General features: G+C 44.8%; 1 protein-coding gene across 2 annotated transcripts in view; it reads left to right on the forward strand.

The window, feature by feature from the left end:
* Nucleotides 1-20,253, forward strand: part of LETM2 (leucine zipper and EF-hand containing transmembrane protein 2) — a 24,114-nt gene extending 3,861 nt beyond the window's left edge. For both annotated transcript variants that reach the window (XM_026681141.2, XM_087969641.1), the window contains exons 3-11: nucleotides 1,336-1,774; nucleotides 4,747-4,890; nucleotides 6,953-7,090; nucleotides 8,693-8,896; nucleotides 12,838-12,957; nucleotides 14,489-14,599; nucleotides 15,996-16,088; nucleotides 17,083-17,157; nucleotides 19,236-20,253. In XM_026681141.2, coding sequence (XP_026536926.1) covers nucleotides 1,336-1,774; nucleotides 4,747-4,890; nucleotides 6,953-7,090; nucleotides 8,693-8,896; nucleotides 12,838-12,957; nucleotides 14,489-14,599; nucleotides 15,996-16,088; nucleotides 17,083-17,157; nucleotides 19,236-19,286 — 1,375 coding nt within the window. In that variant the 3' untranslated portion in view covers nucleotides 19,287-20,253. The remainder of the gene's footprint in view (nucleotides 1-1,335; nucleotides 1,775-4,746; nucleotides 4,891-6,952; nucleotides 7,091-8,692; nucleotides 8,897-12,837; nucleotides 12,958-14,488; nucleotides 14,600-15,995; nucleotides 16,089-17,082; nucleotides 17,158-19,235) is intronic.
* Nucleotides 20,254-20,552: the final 299 nt, after the last annotated feature.

Consider the following 20,552-nt stretch of genomic DNA (forward strand, 5'->3'; position numbering starts at 1 on the left):
TTAACTCCCTTGCTGCATGCTGGCTGTGGAATTCTGGGAACTGAAGTCCATCCATCTTAATAATTGCCAAGGTTGGAAAACACTTCAGTTGCTTCCAAATAAAAAAGCTGCAGGTCATAATGACCTACAGTTAGTCCTTGACTTACAACCGTTTGTTTAGTGACTGTTACAATGGCACTGACAAAAGTGACTTATGACTTATTCAGATACTTGGCAACTGACTCAGATTTATGATGGTTGCAGTGTCCTGGGAGTGTCATGTGATCCCCTTTTGCCCTCTTCTGACATGAAAAGTCAATGAGGCAACCAGATTCACTTAACGACATGTGACTAACTTAACTGTAGTGAGTCACTTAGCACCCATGGCAAGAAAGATTGCAAAATGGCGCAAAGATTACTTAGCAAATGTTTTGCTTAGCGACAGAAACTTCAGGCTCTGTTGCAGTCGTAAGTCAAGGACTACCTATAAAATGTCTTTGTCTGAGAAGGCATTTGTAGACTCCTCTGGATTTCAAATATCAGGGCTCCTGATCAACGCCTTGCTAAATGTATCTCTGACCAGCCATAACCCAAACCTTGGTTGCAGCAATGAGTTAGACCTGGGGTATCAAACACTAGGCCGGATCTGGCCCGCTGGGTGCTTAGATCTGGCCCGTGGAGCTACCCTGGAAACAACGAAGGACCGGCCCGCCGTGCCTCCGCCAGCGAAAACAGGCTCCCAATCTCTGGTTTCAGCTGGAACGACCTCCTGCAACCCTCTGCCAGCGAAAACGGAGCTCGGGAGGGCTGAGCTCCGTTTTTCCTGGCAGAGGGCTGCAGGAGGCCTTCCCAGCCGAAAACGGAGCTCTGGAGCCCATTTTCGCTGGCAGAGCACTTGGGCCACCACAGGCACCCCGATCTCAGAGTAAAAAAAAAAAAGATTTATTAGAAGTGTCCATGTCGGGGTTACCTGGGTGCAGCCGACACTAAGATACAACATTCATTTCCCCCTTGACCCTGGTCTTCCACCCCCACCCACTGGATGTATATTCTCCAATGGGATACATCCATAGCTAAGAGTCATCAATCATGCTCTTCAGTAATAATACTGCGCGCCAACAGCTTCAGGGTGCCTAGCAATTATCTGAAGCATTTGAGGAATGCATTGCTTTTCCCCACTCCCTTTCTGCTGGCAACTAAAAAGACCGAAGAAGTATTTTTTTAGTTGACACCTGACACTAGTGACATCAAGCCTGGCCACACCCACTCTGGCCCCTGGTGGTCAAACACAACCTTGATGCATCCCTCCATGAAATCTAGTTTTACCCCTCTGATTAGACTCTTTTTCTCTTCCAGAGGGTCATCATGCCTCCTTGTACACCCCTGCTGTTCCCAGTTCTCCTCGTCCGCTGCGCTCGCTCAACTGTTGGATTCCCACCCTAACGGAACATTCCAGAAGGACTCTGAAAGCCACCAGTTCCCCTCCAGTTCCCCGCAGGGAAACAGTTGGCCTCACTTCCTCATTAGACCGATGCGGATGTTTCGCACCTCAGCTTATTGGCATCAGGACAAGCCTCCCCCTGAGCCAAGCCCTGTAAAAACAGACCCCACTCCTGGCGGTCTCCCAGACAAAGCCGCAGGAACCGTTAGAAGATCCCTCTGGCAGAGGATTGTAGATGAACTGAGACACTATTACAATGGATTCCACTTGCTTTGGATCGACACGAAAGTGGCAGCTCGGATGGTCTGGAGACTGTTGCACGGGCAAATCCTCACCAGGAGGGAGAGACGAAGGGTGAGCAATTGACCGGCTTTGGGGAGCAGCCAGCAAACTAGCCACTCTGTGCATGACGAATGGCTTCCTCTTGAATGGACAGTGTCCTGCACCAGCGGATTCTTTATTCGCTGGACAAAGCAAATCAAAATCTGAAATAAGGTGACTTGATCACTCCGTCAGTCGATGGGCTGAATAAGGGAGAGCCGGGCATTTGGCTCTGATGATTTCTATGTTCTTGTTCATTCCCCCCACCTGCTTTGCTGGATTATAGCGGGGGGGTGGTGGTCAAACTCAAGGCCCGTGGGGGTGTTTAAATCTGTCCCGCAGGGCCTCTGCTGGCCAAAACGGGCTGCGTGGAAGCCTTTGCAAGGCCCCTGCGCAGCCCATTTTCATCCTCCCTGGCCTCCACCAATACTCTGCCAGCCAAAAACGGGCCGTGCGGAGGCCCCTGCGCCGCCGATTTTCAGCCAGGGGAGTGCTGCAGGAGACCATGGAGGCTGAAAATGAGGTGCAGGGAGGCTGCCTTGTGTCCCATTTTGGCCAGCAGGGGGTGTCTCATCTCGTTTCCCCTCCGTGTTTCCCCCCCTGCTGGCCCACAGCAGAGAACTACAGTGATGATCCGGCCCTCGAAGATTGACACCCCCACCTCGGATTAGAGCATCAGGCCCTGCAGTCAGTTTCCCAGGTCGTTTCTCCTGGGATTCTGGAGCCAGGTGTCGGCTTCCTTCAGAACATAAATGCTCATTCATTGGTGCCGTACAGGCAGTCCTTAAATTACGGTCGAATTATGACGGATTCCCCCAAAAAAAAGCTACTGACAAGCTGGTTTCAAAGTTCTGACGCCACCCTCTCCGTCAGTCACACGGCCACATTTTGGGCATTTGGTAACCGGCTCACATTTACAATTATTTGCATTGGCCCCTAGTCCTGTGACTGCAACTTAATGATGGTTTTTGCTGGAAATCGACATTTCTGGTTTTGGGCAAGACCCACCCCATAGAGCAGGGGTCCCCAACCACGGTCCATGGGACGGCACCGGTCCGTGGAACAAGTCCTACCGGGCCTCTGGCTTGCTGGGCGCCGCCATCTTGTTTTGATGAAAAAGTGCTTCGGTGAGCTTTTCCGGTAGAAAAGCTCTGGCGGCGCCCAGCTGATGTCGGTACCGGGCCGCACCATAAAAAGGTTGGGAATACCGGGGCCGCAGCGTAAAAAGGTTGGGGATCACTGCCATAGAGGACAGTCATTTAACGGACTGCGGTGTCTGCTTAATGACTGCTGTGAAAAAAAAAAAGTCCATAAAATCAGGTCGAGTCGCATGGCATCCCGCTTTATAACCTTTGCAACTTACGACCGTACTTGCCAAGCTCAGTTATGGTCGTAACTCAAAGGTCTGTACTTTCTTCTAGCTGTGAATTTGGAATCCCTACTTACTGATAGCTCACGTGTGACTTGAAGAGTATGAGAGAGTGCGTGTCTCTGTGATAAGCTCCCAGGTGGTTCCAGATCCAATCTGGGTCAGTCATCGAAACCCGAGGTTTAATCGTCCGAGCTTTTGGACTCATGCTGGAGCCCATCATCAGGGAATTCCTCTCTACCGGAACATGTGCTTTGCGTTATTTCTATGCATAGTATTGATACGGTGCCTGGTTGCGTGTAGTTGTGTGATGCCGGTCAACAGGAGGGCTGATTTACGACCAGCTTAAAAGGTAAGGAGCCTCTGGCGCAGTGGTTAGAGTGCAGTACTGCAAGCTACTTCTGCTGCAGCCAGCTGCCTGCAATTTGGCAGTTCAAATCCCACCAGGCTCAAGGTTGACTCAGCCTTCCGTCCTTCCAAGGTGGGTCAAATGAGGACCAGCAGAATGTTGTGGCCAATAAGTCTTAAGTGCTATTGCTATTGCTACTTAGGAGCTGAGCACTTGACAACAGCCAGAAATTTAATAGCTGGCCATCAGCACCCCTATCAACCAATAAAAAGCCACACAAAACTTCTTGTTATTCTTGTTGTTAGTCACGAAGTCGTGGCCAACCCATCGCAACCCCATGGACAATGTTCCTCGAGGCCTTCCTGTCCTCTACCATCCCCTGGAGTTCATTTAAGCTCACACCTACTCAGTGGTGGGATTCAAATTATTTTACTACCAGTTCTGTGGGCGTGGTTTGGTGGCAGGGGAAGGATACTGTAAAATCTTCAGTCAGAGGTGGTATTTGCCAGCTCTCCAAACTACCCAAAATTTCCAATACCGGTTCTCCAGAACTGGTCAGAACCTGCTGAATACCCACCTCTGCATCTACTCCTCCAGTGACTCCATTCTCTGCCGTCCCCTTCTTCTTCTTTTGCCCTCCATCTTTCCCTGCATTAGGCTCTTCTCCAGTGAGTCCTTCCTTCTCATTAGGTGGCCAAAATCTTTTGAGTTTCATCTTCAGGATCTGGAACTTCTAAAGAGCAGCCAGGGTTGATCTCCTCTAGGACTGACCGGTCGGATCGCCTTGCAGTCCAAGGGACGCACAGCTAGGCACCACGTAAATACTACGCATAGAATAACCCAAAACAAACCCTCTGCTAGAGGGACATCCTGCAACATTATCCTGGGGCACCACGTATATTTCTCTTCACCCAAACGTTTGATTGCATATAACAGTAAGGCCTGAACCCACCACCTCGTACAAAACAGAAAAGTTGTGGAGTAAAACGGTTTTTTGACTTACTTCTCAAAAACAAGCAGGGATGCAGCCAGCGTTTCTGCAGATGAAATGTTGGCAATGTTGAAATTAATTTGGCCAAGTGCTGGCTTGGAGCAAGGCTTCTCCTGGCCTTTTTAGTGGAAAGGAGAAGGATTCAGGAAGCCATTGTTTGGTTTCCTTGGTTTTGGTTTAGTAATGTTACATGATTTCACTATCGTGGCTTATTGAAACATGTCTACGATTACCCCTGCCTTAAGGCAATGTATGGAACAGTGTCATGTTTTGGCTTGTGTTTCTGTTTTCTGCAGCTGATGAGGACATCAGCAGATCTCTTCCGGCTAGTCCCGTTCTTGGTGTTCATCATAGTACCTTTCATGGAATTCCTGTTACCTGTATTTCTTAAACTCTTTCCCGAGATGTTGCCTTCCACCTTTGAAACCGAATCGAAAAAGGTCAGTATTTTCAATTTTGAAAAGAAAAAAAAAAAGCTCAATCTTTGGGTCGAGCTATGTCACGACGCCTATATCTTAGGAATTCTTTGCCTCCAGCATGCTATAAAATCTAGCCCTTCTAGAAGAATTAATCTTCGCAAGAAGTGGAGGAGGACAGGAACCTAGGATGACCTGTTCAAACCCTCACCGAGACACAAAGCTCTTGAATCATTTTGATGAGGTTTTTTTCCCCCTCCTGCTCAGACAGAGAGGATGCAAGGCGCATAATGCACGCTACCTCAGGCAGCATGGAGGGAAGTTGAAATGAAAGGATGAACAAAAGAGGAAATCTAGGCTAGCCTAGTCAAAGAGAGTAGCATATAGCAGAATTATCTTGCTCTGCCATTTGTAAAGATTCGCAAGACATATTCTTCTCTTTTCTCATCGTCTCATCTATCTTCTCCTATTGGTATCTTATGATTTACCCTTTGTTTATGATTTATGAGGAGCTGCCACAAAGAAGAAGGGGGGGTCAAATTATTCTCCAAAGCACCAGAGGGCAGGACAAGAAACAAGGGATGGAAACTAATCAAGGAGAGAAGCAACCTGGAATTAAGGAGAAACTTCCTTAGAGTGAGGACAATTAACCAGTGGAGCAGCTTTGCCTCCAGAAATTGTGGGCGCTCCATCACTGGAGGTTTTTAAGAAGAGATTGGACAACCACTTGTCAGAAATAGTATAGGTTCTCCCGCTTGAGCTGGACTAGAAGACCTCCAAGGTCCCTTCCAGCTCATTCTATTCTACGATTGTATCTTATGATTTATGATGTATGACTTACCACTTGTGTAAGTGTTGTTTGTATGTACAACATACAATTGTTTGTATGTACAACATATGAGTGGTGTTCGTATGTACGCTGAAAGCTTATGCACTGGACATAAATTCCTTGTGTGTCCAATCACACTTGGCCAATAATGAATTCTCTTTTCTATCCTCTTTTCTATTCTCTGTTCCTATTCTATTCTAAAATCCCAGAGATGGTTTGGAATTAGAATGTACAACAATGGCGTATGCCAGTGGTGGCTAACCTTTTTGGATTCCTGTGCTGAAAAGTGTGTGCGTGCGCGTGTGTGCCAGCACCCAGAAGGCAATGCACCCCCCCCAGCCACTCCCTTACCTGCACTGCGCATGCCTCCCAGCTGATGTTCAGCCACTTTAAGGCCTTTTTTGGCCTCCCAGAGGCTCAAGGGTAGCCTCTGCAGCCTTTGGAGGCCGAAAAATGGGCCCGTTTCATCACTTCCGGTATTTCCGGAAATACAGGAAGTGACAAAACAGATCTGTTTTTCAGCCTGCAACGGCTGCAGAGGCTTCCCTCGAGCCTCTGGGAGGCCAAAACTTATGGCCGTTTTTCACGCTTACAACTGTTTGCAGCCTCCCTCTAATCACGTAATCAAAATTGGGACTCTTGGCAACTGGCATGTACTTATGACTGTTGCAGTGTCTCCAGGGGTCACATGATTCCCTTTTGCAAGACAAGCAAAGTCAATGGAGAAGCCAGATTCACTTAACAACCGTGTTACTAACTTCACACAACTGCAGAGATTCAATTGCCAACTGGCAAGAACGGTCGCAAATTGGGGCAGAACTCACTTAACAACTGTCTTGCTTAGCCAGGGAAATTTTGGGCTTAATTTTGGTTGCAAGTTGAGGATTAACTTGTACTTTTGCAAAGAGGACCCGGGAGAGTTTTAAACTTCTTTAAAGCCTCTGGGGGAGCTGAATGAAAATGAAAATACACGTTGCCTTGAAGCTGTACTGTTTGAGTCTGTCTACGGATGGGTTTGAAGTGCAGAGAATAGGTAGCAGTCTATATATAAAAAACATTGTTGGGTCTTTGGTTCTCCCTTTGTCTTTTTTTGATACTTTTTCCTCTCTCCCTTTAGAATATCCTCCCACCTCACCCCCATTTCCCAGCAAGTGGTACAATGAAAAGAAAATAGAGCTTTACTTTTGCCAAGAATGGCAAGCAGCTTGCTGCTTTGCGAGAGAATTCCTTACCTTTCTCATTCTTCTTTGCACCAAGGAAGAAAAGCAGAGGAAGAAACTGAGTGCGAAGTTGGAGCTAGCCAAATTCTTGCAGGAGACAATTGCAGAGTTGGCAAGGAGAAACAAAGCCAGCACAGGAGCAGCTACCCAACTCTTCTCTTCCTATGTTCAGAAGGTAGGTTTCCCTCGGGGAATAGAAAAGCTGGAGCCCTGGAGCTTTATGCTTCATTTAAAAATGCTTGCTAAGCTTCAAAGGCCTCCCATAAGATGGAACTGTTGAAATCAGGACCATGCAACCTTGGAAACTTTTAAGATTTTTTGGACTTGAACTCCCAGAACTCCCCAGCTAGCATGAAGTCTATGGGTCTTAACATTTATAAACCAAAATTGAAACATCAAAAGTAGCCCCCTTAAGAGTTTGATGGAGCCTCAATCAACACCTTGGTTTCATGTCTGTGGAGATTCTCAACCATCCAGATCATGGTTGTCCCAAAGATGCTATTCAAAAGGCATCCCAAAGGTGCTTTTTTTCAAGAGGCAACTGTACTTGCTGGTTTTTCTTTGAAAATGTTTTGTTTCTCATCCAAGAAGCTTCTTCAGCAGAGCTTCTTTAAAGAAGAATGAAATGTCTTCAAAGAAAAAACAGAAAGTCCAGTTGCCTCTTGAAAAAGCACCCTTGGGACAACCATGACCTGGATGATTGGGAAACTCCATAGACATTTGTTCAAAAGGCAGGTGTACTTTCCTGCTTTTTTTCTTTGAAAATGTTTTGCTTCTCATCCAAGAAGCTTCTTTAGTTGTGAAGAACGTTTACAAACAAAAACAAAAAAAACCAAGAAAGTCCAGCTGCCTTTTGAACAATACTTGTGGGATAATCTATAAGCTTATATCTGAAGGGAGGAATTATGTGGTTTTAATTCTCAGTTTGATGTTAAAAGTATTGCAAATTTGTAAGTTTCTGTAATTTCATACCACCATGAGGGGCTTACAGTAATTTTAACTGAATGCATTTATTAGAAACTCTGCGTCTTTAAGATAGCTCTCTTGTCCAGTTTCCTGAACAAGGATGAAAAATAACAATAGATGCAAATAATGAAAAATATATTTCTTGCTTCCAACAGCCTTAGATTTTCTATAACTGTAATAATACCAGGGAAATGCAAAAATATTGAAAAACAATATAAAGAATTAAAAGAGGAAAAATATTAAAGATGAAATATTAAAGATTACCAAATATGTATCATTAAAATCAGTGGCAGACAGGACAGATTTTGCTCGCTGTCTTGAGGTAAAATGATGGCACCAAACTTTTCTCTCTGTGAGGGAAAAAGTCTTTAATTTGGGCCGCCTTATCATTATAAAGATGGGCACTGTGGCTCAGTGGCCAAGATGCTGAGCTTGTCGATCAGAAAGGTTGGCAGTTTGGCGGTTCAAATCTCTAGCGCTGTGTCACGGAGAGAAGTCCGGTTACTTCTCCCAGCTTCTGCCAACCTAGCAGTTCGAAAGCATATAAAAAATGCAAGTAGAAAAATTGGGACCACTTTGGTGGGAAGGGAACAGCATTCCGTGCGCCTTCGAAGGTGTTTAGTCATGCCGGCCACATGACTACGGAGACATCTTTGGACAGCGCTGGCTTTATAACGGAGATGAGCACTGCTGCCTAGAGCCGGAAACGACTAGCACGTATGTGCAAGGGGAACCTTTGCTTTATTATTATAAAGAAAACTAGCAATGGGTTTGGGGAGACCGATTCTGTAGTCCTCATTTATGTGTGTAGGTTCGACATAGCGGCCAACAACCCAGCACTCAGGAAATTGTGCAGTTTTCCAAACTGTTTGAGGATGAGCTGACCCTGGAACACTTGGAGAGGTCCCAGCTGGTCATCCTTTGCAAACTGCTGGAGTTGCAGCCCATTGGCACCAACAACCTCCTCCGCTTCCAGCTTTTGATGAAGCTCAGATCCATCAAAGTTGATGACGAGGTAAGGAGATGCACCCGTCTTTTGCCAAGAGCTTGGGGGGGAAAAAATCGCTCCTTCAATCTAGTTAATTTGAATGCGCTTGCAACTGTTCTCAGCGAGTTTAGGGATCTTTCCTCATGCTAATAACCCACGAGAACCGTGGTAAGTTAGGCCGAAAAACCATCATTAGCCCAGAACCCCCTGATCAATGCAGAATGGAACCAGGGTCTCTAGCTCAGTGCCGAGTTTGCAAAAAGTTTGCAAGGTTGTTCAAATAGTGAAAATTTAATACTCTTTAACTCCAGATGGATACTGGAGCTGTATGTTGAGATCTGCAAACAGTTCTTTGAGATAGGAATGATATAGCAAGGCAGGAATCCCCAACCCCAAGCAATGGGGGAGCACATGTGCGCAGCTCCGCTTGCACAACTGGCGGGCATTCATGCTTGCGCTCACTAGTGAAGCTCCATTTGTGTGAGCAGAGGGCCACACCTACTGCTGACACAGAACCATCCCTCCACACACCCTCCCCAGCCTGGCCACCAAGGCGGAAAGGTTGGGGATTGCTGGCTTAAGGTCTTTAAGGCATTGGTTACTAGATGTTTTGGAAAGAGACCATGAAGATCATCTGGTCTGACTTTCTATAAGTGCAGGAAAAACCAAATCAACCTCCATGAATCCAACTTCTTCTAAGATGGCCTCTCAAGTCTAGTGAGATCCTGACTGCAAATGAAAACAAATTACTTTTGGAAGATAGGCTCAAGATCCATCTGGATCTTGACAGACTAGAACACTGGGCCATATTTAACAAAATGAAATTCAATGTAGAGAAAAGTAAAGTCCTACACTTAGGCAAGAAAAACCAAAAGTACACATATAGACTGGGTGAAACCAGGCTTAATAGTAGTAACCGTGAGAGGGATCTTGGAGTCTTAGTGGACAACCAGCTAAATAGGAGCCAGCAGTGTGCAGCAGCAGCGAAAAAAGCTAATGCAATCCTAAATTGTGTTAACAGAGGGATACAATCAAGATCAAGGGAAGTACTAATACCACTCCGTAAAGCCTTAGTAAGACCACACCTAGAGTGCTGCATCCAGTTTTGGTCACCACACTATAAAAAAGATATTGAGACTCTAGAAAGAGTGCAGAGAAGAGCAACCAGGATGATTGGGGACTGGAGGATAAAACCGATGAACGGTTTCAGGAACTGGGCCTGACTAGTTAATGAAGAGAAGGACCAGGGGAGACATGATAGCAGCCTTCCCGTATTTGAGGGGCTGCCCCCAAGAGGAAAGGGTCAAGCTATTCTCCAAAGCACCTGAAGGCCAGACAAGGAATAATGGATGAAAACTGATCAAGGAGATAGATTCAATCTGGAAATAAGGAGAAATTTTCTGACAGTGAGAACAATCAACTAATTCTGAAACCTAATTCCCTGGTGTTTATCTCCAGAGGCTGGCCTGCCTGCCTGTATTGTAGAGAAAAATAAAGTCTTACACTTAGGCAAAAAAAAACACACCAAAAGTACACATATAGACTGGGTGAAACCAGGCTCAATAGCAGGAACTGTGAGAGGGATCTTGGAGTCTTAGTGGACAACCAGCTAAATATGAGCCAATAGTGTGCAGCAGCAGCCAAAAAAGCTAATGCAATCCCAAGTTGCATTAACAGAGGGATACAATCGAGATCAAGTGAAGTATTAATACCACTCTATAAAGCCTTAGTAAGACCATACCTGGAGGACTGCATCCAGTTTTGGTTGCCACACTGTAAAAAAGATGATGAAACTCTAGAAAAAGTACAGAGAAGAGCAATCAGGATGATTAGGGGACTGGAGACTAAAACAAATGAACGGTTACAGGAATTGGGTATGGCTAGTCTAGTGAATAGAAGGATCAAGGGAGACATTATAGCAGTGTTCCAATATTTGAGGGGATGCCATAGAGAGGAAGGGGGCCAACTATTTTCTAAAGAACCCGAAGGCCAGACAAGGAATAATGGATGGAAACTGAACAAGGAGAGATTCAAGTTGGAAATAAGGAGAAATTTTTCTGACAGTGAGATCAATCAACCAATGGAACAGAAGTTGCCCTCGGAAGTTGTGAAAATTTCATCACTTGAGACTTTCAAGAAGAGACTAGACTGCCATTTCAAACAGATCAGATAATCAGAGTTGGAAGGATCCTTGTAGGTCATCTAACCCCCGCCCAAGCGGGAGACCCTACACCATTTCTGACAAATGGCAGTCCAATGTCTTCCTGAAAGTCTCAACTGATGGCGCTCCCACAACTTCCAAGGGCAAGCTGTTCCATTCGTTGATTGTTCTTACTGTCAGAAAGTTTCTCCTTATTTGTCAGAAATGGCCCAATGTTACTTGGGCAGGGAGTTGGACTACATGACCAACAAGGTCCCTTCCAACTCTGATTCTGTTATCATCTACACTTTCTTCACTTATCAACAAATTGATTAGCATCCTCATCATTCACAAAGAATCCATTTGTAACGTCAAATCAAATCTAAACTGAAAAGGCCTCTTTTTTTAAAAGAAAAAATCGATCTTAGGTTCTAAACTGAAAACAGTACAGTTGCTGAGATTTCTTCGATCTTATTCCACTTCTGTTCAAAAAACCGTTAAACATAACTTCACAAAAACCTCCTTTTCAATTGTAGTTGGGTGCCGAGAGCGTAAGAGTCTTGTCTGATTCTAGAGCAATGGTACTAATTGCAACAGGAGGAATCATGAAAAGTATTAAATAGGAAATTTGCTTAATTAATGAAATAAAGAAATAAGGTAGGAGAAAGTAGTTTAATATCAAGGCAGATAATCACAAGAGGGAAAACAAAGGCTTTTAAGCTAATTAATGAGCCTGCCTAAGGATTCTCTGAGATTGATTTAGTATCGTTAGGTTGAGGCAGCCAGTGAATTTTGATTGTTTCCTCCCTTGTCATCTATTGACCATAAATGCAGTTTATAAATTTTCATTAATTTATTTGATGTGCTTTTCTTGAGACGATTGAAACTAGGCTCCTAACCAAGCAGGATATTGTTCATCTGTCATCTGCCTTTTAACCAGTTGATTGCTTACAACATGTACAGCAGGGGTCCCCAACCGCCGGTCCGCGGACCGGTGCCGGCGTGAACAAGCCTTACCGGGCCGCTGGTTGCTGGGCGCCGCCATCTTTTTGGTAAAAAAAGCAATTTTTCGTCAAAAAGATGGCGGCGCCAGCGCTTGAGTGAGCTTTCCGGGTAGAAAGCCATTTCTACCCGAAAAAGCTCACCGAGCGCTAAGCGCATTATCTTTTGACGAAAATCACTCCCGATGACGTCACCGGAAGTGATTTTCGTCAAAAAAGATGGCGGCGCCCAGCTGACGCCGGAACCGGGCGCAGGCGTCGAAAAGGTTGGGGATCCCTGATGTACAGGACTAAAATATCAGCATATGTGTCTTCTGAGCATGGCTGCAAATGTGCAGATTTAAGGAAGCAGAGCTATGTTTTGCAATTTAAAATTTTCATTGTTAAAAAAGAAAGCTATCTTTAAATGCAGGGCAAGCTGGCCGAGAGAATGAAGTTGGCTAAATTTTGCATGTTATTGGCAAGAACAGGTTACTTAGATCCCTTCTAAAATGGCAGTAGCCTGAATGGGAGCCTTGATTTTGTGAAATGATCTACGTGATAGCAATAGCAAAAGCACTTAGATTTATATCCTGCTTCACAGTGCTTTCCAGCCCTCTCTAAGCGGTTTACAGAGTCAGCCTATTGCCCCCAACAATCTGGGTCCTCATTTTACCCACCTCGGAAGGATGGAAGGCCGAGTCAACCTTGAGCCTGGTGAGAATCAAACTGCCAAATTGCAGGCAGCCGGCAGCCGGCAGAAGGAGCCTGCAGTACTGCACTCTAACCACTGCGCCACGGTGGCTCACAACCATATGAAGCTGATTTTTGCTCTTTCCTGCCTGTAGATGATAGCCAAGGAAGGCGTTAATGGCTTGAGTGTGTCTGAGCTGCAGAGTGCATGCAGAGCAAGAGGAATGAGGTCACTGGGCCTTACGGAGGACCAGCTCAAAGAGCAACTGAACCAGGTAAGTTAGGGATGAGGGAGGGAAGGAAGGGAACTGAGTATGAGAAGAATATCCAAAGGTATCGGGCGGCTTCATCATCCGGACTGGATGGAAACCACAAGTCACATGTGATCTTTCCCTCCGAGCATCTGTTTGGGATGCTAAAATGGGCCAAGCCAACCTTTTTAATTTTTTTCCCCCCCAAAAGGCCCATGTGATATTTTAACACAGCGTCTACCGACCTCTGTTGCTTTGCCGATAGGCAATAACTTCTTACTCCAAACCAACATCTGCAAAAATGGGAGATGTTCCCTGATTCTGAAGAGCATCACATTGGAAAAGGTTGCTATGAGAGTTGGCAGGTCTAGAATATTATCGAACATGGAACTTAATTTCATCAGTGGTTGGGGAAACATGGGGTGGAAAGTAAGAATGGAATCTGTATTGCTAAGCAAATTCAACATCCAGATAACATGGTGTTTATTAAGCACTAAGAAATGTAATTAATGCAAAATTAATAAAATTTGTTTAAAAAAAAAAAGAGAGAGATGGCAAGTCTAATTTTGAGGCCAGATCTTTAGTTGGCCTATTGGCTCAGAACGAGATTCGAAAGTATTCCAGTTTAACTTTACAGATATAAGCAGTTGTTCCGGCTGAGCTAAGGACCCAAATGGAGCAGAGAGGAATGAGAGGCTGCTTAAGTAGGCGTCATTAGTGGCTCTCATCAGCAGGTACTGAAAGCAGCTTCTTAGGATGGAGTGCTGGGCTGCAGGAGGCTCCCTTCCCATCCTGAGCAGTTAACATCTCAAGAGTATAGCTCAGGTTTGGCAGCCAGCAGCTTTAGAGTCAGATAGGGTCTCGCCACACCTGCAGCCACTTCAATCTTCCAGCAAGAGCGGGGGGCTTTCTTCTGAGCTTTTTAACTCCTCTAGCGTACCTTATGGTTGGAGTTCTTGCAACCTAAAAGGTAACGGTAAAAGTTTCCCCTGTCCAGTCGTGTATGTCGCTAGGGGGTGGTGCTCATTTCCGCTTCCTAGCCAAGGGAGCCAGCGTTACCTGAAAACATTTCCGTGGCCGTGTAGCCAGCACGACTATACACCCAGATGCACAGAACTCTCTTACTTTCCCATTGAAGTGGTACTTATTTACCTACTTGCATGCTTTAGAACTGCTGTGGGGGCAGGAGCTGAGGCAAGTGATGGGAGCTCATCCTGCTGCACAGCACTCGGGTCTCGAACCACTGAGCCATTGCGCCTCCTGGCAACCAATATCCCGCCAATTTCAGTGTGGGAAAGACTCCATTTACCTTGATGGTTCCTTTCCAAAGCACCTTTGGGGAAGGACCATGAGAACAAAGCATAATGTGCTTTTCCAGTTTCAGTGTGTCAGGAATTTTCCGGTCTCAGTCAGAGAGCCATACCAGTGCAGAATATAAAGGAAAGTTTTTTGCTACAGAAAAAGGTTGTTTGCATCTGGATGTTTCGGATTTGCAAAAGGTTAATTTCCCAGAAAATTGCTGTGAACGCTCTCTCTCCTCGTCTCTGCTGTACAGTGGCTGGATTTGAACCTCAAAGAAAAAGTTCCCCCTTCTTTGCTGCTGCTTTCTCGTGCCTTGTACTTGACAGATGTGAGTCCCAAGCCAATGGTGGTGAATACAACTAAGGTGAGCAGGTTTTGGAGCAGCGACTGTCAAACAGACTTGGTCTGTTTCCCGAGCAAGACTAGGGAGCGAGGGGTAGCAGCTTCTCCTTGCTTGGCCTTGGAGGAACCATGGTGGCGCAGTGGATGGAATGCAGCATTGCAGGCTGACTCTGCCCACTGCTATGAGTTCGATTCTGACCAATGTTAACTCAGCCTTCCATCCTTCTGAGGTTGGTAAAATGAGGGGCCAGACTGTTGGGGGCAAGAGGCTGATTCTGTAAACCGCTTAGAGAGGACTGTAAAGCACTGTGAAGCAGTAGATAAGTCTAAATGCTATTGCTATTCTACCTTCCTTCCTTCCTTCCTTCCGCCCACTGCCAGCAGTTCAATTCTGACCAATTCAAGGTTGACTCAGCCTTCCCTCCTTCCGAGGTGGTAAAATGAGGACCCAGATTGTTGGGGGCAAGAGGCTGACTGTAAACTGCTGAGAGAGGGCTGTAGAGCAATGTGAAGTGGTATATAAGTACTCTTCCTTCCTTCCTTCCTTCCTTCCTTCCTTCCTTCCTTCCTTCCTTCCTTCCTTCCTTCCTTCCTTCCTTCCTTCCTTCCTTCCTTCCTTCCTTCCTTCCCAGTTTAGAATGCAGCATTGCAGGCTTACTCTGCCCACAGCCAGGAGTTCAATCCTGACTGGCTCAAAGTTGACTCATCCTTCCGAAGTGGGTAAAATGAGGACCCAGATTGTTGTGGGCAAGAGGCTGACTCTGTAAACCGCTCAGAGAGGGCTGGAAAGCCCTGTGAAGCCGTATGTAAGTCTAAGTGCTCTTGCTAAGTGCTATTGCTTGGCCTCTTCCAGATGTGCTTATTGTAGTCAGATGTCCCTGGAGGGTACATTCATTGCACTGAGTGGGTTTGAGAAGAAAGAAGAAAAACCTGTTAGAATAACAGATTTCCTTCCTTTACCTTAAACCAGCAGTATATTTCAGCCAACTTACACACAGTACAACAAATCCCATGAGGCTTTGATTTTACCATCAGCATGGTAGAAGGTAAATCCAGAAATTTATCCCCCTTCCCCATGAAAGGCTTTGCCCTTGGGGGAAAATGGAGTATATGGAATCAAAGGCTCAGGTTTTGCTTTATTGTAATTTTAACGGAGATAATCATAGTAAATTACTGATTCCATTTCTTAAACCTTTTTCTTGAATGGACGCATTAACTGTACGTACAGTACAGCTTCTGGGAGCCTAAGAGAACTCTTATTCTTGCTAAGTGTTTAATTGCAGCATGTACAGCTTGAGCTTTGTTGATAGCTAAGTAGACTAAAGAAGGTCACAATGCCTTCTAACCACGTGTGTGTTATATTGTGCTATTGTGTCATCCAGGGTTGTCTTAACCCAGGCATTTCATTTGTGCTTTAGCCTCTGAAGAGTGAGGATGCAGAAATGGATGAGGAGGAGGAGGAAGAGGAGGAGACCTTGTTGGATTCTGCCCCCAACGTGCAGGAAAGAAAGGTGAGAATTGGGGTGTATGTTTTCAGCTGTGCCTATTTTGGAGTCCTTGGTGTCCTCTGAGCTTGGGTTGTTTGCTTGGAGACATTTCATTACCCATCTAGGTAGCATCATCAGTACTAGAGAATGTGGTCTTATAATAGCTTACCCTGCCAGTGTTGGTGGGAGTGTGATTTTTTTTTCCTAGTTAGTTCCTTGATTGTCAGGGCGTAAGAGCCAAGAAAGACACATCACACTGCTTCTGAGCAATTACTTTGTTGTTCCTCTCCTATAGACATAAATCTTGCCAAACTAAAAAGAACTATTTACATCGCTACAGATACACTCTGGGAACAGTTAGGGAGGATCCTTCTTAATCCTCTTTTTGTCCCATTGTACTTTCCATGCTTCGCTGCCTCTTTGCTCTCTGAATGCAGCCCCTCCCTCCTGGGAATCCAGACTACATTCCACTCCAATTATGGTATTGTTTTCTGCTTGATAGTTTGTCTCTTTGGTAGTTTCCTTAAGATATTGTTTTCTACTTGTTTGTTTGTCTGGTGTCATCCCCCGCTTATCTGGGTGTTGGTAGATATAAGAGGATGTGGTTCTGGTGTTTTGGTTTCCTTCTTAGCTTCTGTCTCTTTTGAAGGGCATATAAATACAGTTTGGCTTTATGTGTCTGCTATGGAAGAATATGGTCCCATCAAGAATTAGCTCATATCCCATAATTTTTCTACCAAATCCAGATTGTAGTAGAAATGAATAACCAAGCTCTGAGGGGTCCTTGGAGCTCCCTTGTGTCTTTGAAGACGTTTTATTACCCTAACTAGATAACACCATCAGTGCTTTTGGGTACCACATGATAGCCAAGCTTTTTTTGATAGCAGAGGAAAATTGATAGCATCCTTAATCTTAAAAGTGTCGGAATATGGAATAGTTCAGTCAGTTGGTTCTGATTCTGGAATACCAATCTATGGAATTTGGTTGACTTCATTTCTTTTTTCCCTCTGCTTCGAAGAGTGAAGACTTTATATTGCCGCCAAAAGACAAATTATCAGTTCCTGAAATGTCAGTGAAGCCTCCTGTGGGAGAGGTGAGTTTTACTTTTGGACCCATAGTGTACAAAAAAAAAAAAAAACAAAACCTGGCAGAAGGTCCATGGGTGGGAAGAACCTACATCTCTTTCCATCCATTCCGTCAGGGTTCCGGCAGTTACTCCAATTAAATCATGAGCCTCGAGCCACACACCCCAAAAATAAAGAGGATTTATTTGAAGCTACCATTCTACGTCCGGCACTAACCTGGGCCTAGCCAACTCTGAGATATGTAATTCACTGTCACCCTTGATCCTGCTTTCCCCCCCACCCCTCTGGGTGTATCATCCAACAAAAAACGTCCATAGCCAAGAGTCATCAATCATGCTTTCCAAAGATTTTTTCTCGGCAGAAGCTTCAGCCATCTAATCAGTCTTTGAAGAAAATATGAATGGAATGTACTTTCGATTCCACACTGCTGCCTGCTCTTTGAAACACTAATTGCTTTTTTGGTCTGGAGAGCAAGCAAATGCCACAGTACATTCATTTAGTGACTGTGAAAATGACTTGTGATGGTTTTTACACATCCATTGCGGCATTCCCATGGTCACCTGACCGTAATTCGGGTGCTTAGCAACTGGCATCGCAATAGCACTTAGACTTATATCCCGCTTCACAGTGCTTTTACAGCCCTCTCTAAGCGGTTTACAGAGTCAGCCTATGGCCCCCAACAATCTGGGTCCTCATTTTACCCACCTCGGAAGGAGGGAAGGCTGAGTCAACCTTGAGCCCAGTGAGAATTGAACTGCCGAATTGCAGTCAGCTGGCAGTCAGCAGAAGGAGCCCGCAGTACTGCATTCTCACCACTGTGCCACCACGGCTCTATTTATGATGGTTGTAGTGTCCTGGGATCATGTGATCACCATTTGTGACCTTTCCACCTCTGAAAACACTGAGAGCCAGCTGATGTACTACAGGTAGTCCTTGCCTAACAACAGTTCATTTAGTGACCATTCAAAGTTACAACGGCACTGAAAACAGTGACTTATGACCATTTTTCACACTTACCACCTTTGTAGAATCCCCATGATCATGTGATCAAAGTTCAGAAGCTTGGCAACCGATTCATACTTATGACCATTGCTGTTTCCCAAAGTCACATCATCCCCCTTTTGCAACCTCCTGACCAGCCAAATCAACGGGGCAGCCGGATTCATTTAAGAACCGAGCTGATCAACTTTATCAATTGCAGTGATTCACTTAAAATGGTGGCCATTGTAAAACGGGGCAAAACTCACTTCACAAATGTCTCACTTAAGAACAGAAATTTTGGGTTTCAATTGTGGTCATAAATCGAGGACTCCCAGTATACTGTTTTTCAAACATGACAAACTTTTAAGATGTCTGGATTTAAAACTCCCAGGATGCCCCAGGCATCTGGTTGCGAGTTCAAGCCCACAGAACCTAAAAGGCCCTGTTTGGAAAATATGGGTGTGGTGGTTAAGATGTGTTTAATATGTGTTTCCTGGTTAAGAAACCAGGAAACTTGAGTTCTAGGCCTCCTTCTGATAGGAAAGCCAGCTGGGTGACTTTGGGCCGGTTGCTTACTCTCTCAGATCAACCCACCTCACAGGGTTGTTGTTGTGGGGAAAAAATAGGAAGAGGCAGGAGTATTAAGATGTGTTTACCTCCTTGAAGTGACACACACATCCCGTGTTTCCCCGAAAATACGACCTACCCCCCAAAATAAACCCCGGTTTGGTTTTTATGTATGCGGCGAATATAAGACCTATTCCCAAAATAAGCCCTAGTTAAGACCCCACCCACTCCATTACACCGTCTGGTTGTGCGAGGTGGGGCAAGGTGCAGGCGTAAAAATCAAGGTGGGGTGAGGGGTGGAGATGCCCCACACCTGTTTGTGGCTGCGGTGTGGTCCTAAGGTAAGCGGGTAAGACATCCCCCCAAAAAATAAGTCCTGGTGCTTATTTCGGGGACCAAAAGAAAATAAGATCGGGTCTAATTTTGGGGGAAACATGGGTACATATGGGGGGAAAAAAGGATAAAATAAAAACACAATAATTGTCGTCCTTTTACCTTCATTGCTCATATTTTGCCCATGGTTCCTTCCTTTCAAAAGAGTAAAATAGAAGCTCCCCGGAACAGCAAAGCCAGCGCCAACGGCGTCTAACTGCTTTCCCATCAAAGAGCTTGGACCCTCAGGGAGAAAGAAGAAAAAAAAAAAGACCTTGGAAGCACTACCCTTGCAACTTTGCAACACGTTCGTTGGCAGCTTAAATCGACCGGCTCCTTCGCGAATCGCCCTGTGAACTCCAGTTCTCCAGACGTGACGGCCGTACATCTCAGCCAGGTGGGGGGGAATCGCTTTGCACCCCAGGGTGAAGATTCACATTCGTGAGACATCCATGTAACTTATTCCATTTTGTAAATATGTACATAATCCGCGGACTAGACCAGTTGTAACTTCATGCAGAACGGTTCCCACGTAGTAGGTATATATAATTCCTTAAAAACTTTTTTTTTTTTGCAATTAATTTAAACTTTGTAAGAAGGGACCTCCCTGCCACCCTGAAGCCTTTTTTTTTTTTTCTATGAGAAATTGTAGAAAGTTGGGCTTCCCTCCGCTCATCAGACAAGACTTGAATTGATTTATAGTCCGGTGCTTAAAAAGACTTACTTATAAGTAGGAAGAAGGCCCTTCCAAATGGTCTTGCAGAAAATTGCAGCCCCGCTTCTCAAAGTCAAATGAGAAGAATGGAAGATGGACAGCATTTTCCTCTGAGTGCGCAAATAAAATGAAAACCATCCTTGCTCCGGCTGGTTTCCTCCTGTCACACGTATAAAAGCATTATCCCTCCTTTTTACCCATTGGTGAAAAGACCACACACTCCAGCGTGTTTTTCTGTTATTTCAGAAGGAGCAAATGTTACAAAAAAACACACAGAATTGAACCACAAACCTATTTAAATAGAGTAAGGATCAATTGGAAGTATGAATTAAGTTATCTATAACTCGCTCAGGTAGAGTTAATTGATAATTTGATGATTTGATTGATTATTGATTATTATCAATAATTCGATTATTTGTAATTTTATTGTCTTTGTTGATTAAATTGTGGGTGTTGAATTAACCTGTAACCAGTGTCTGTCTGAATTGGGGTTCTAAAATAAGACTCAGTCGGGCCATACTACGAAAATGTCTGTAGTTTTTCTGCCAGATTTGCCTATCCTTAAAGACCAGTTTAAGATAAGATGACAAAAAATATATATGATAATTTCACCCAGTTTCTTAGCTTCTAGCTGAGAAATAAGTAACTTGAGGATTGCATTCATAACACAAGACAAGCTGTCAGATATATCCCAGTAGAGAATCATTTTAATCTTAACTTCATACGTTTGTCCCTGAAATAAACATTTCCAATAGACGTACAGCTAGT

Source organism: Notechis scutatus, chromosome 7 (assembly GCF_049901735.1).
Source record: "Notechis scutatus isolate UNSWTSFEM ecotype Mainland chromosome 7, rNotScu1.2, whole genome shotgun sequence".
Lineage (NCBI taxonomy): Eukaryota > Metazoa > Chordata > Lepidosauria > Squamata > Elapidae > Notechis > Notechis scutatus.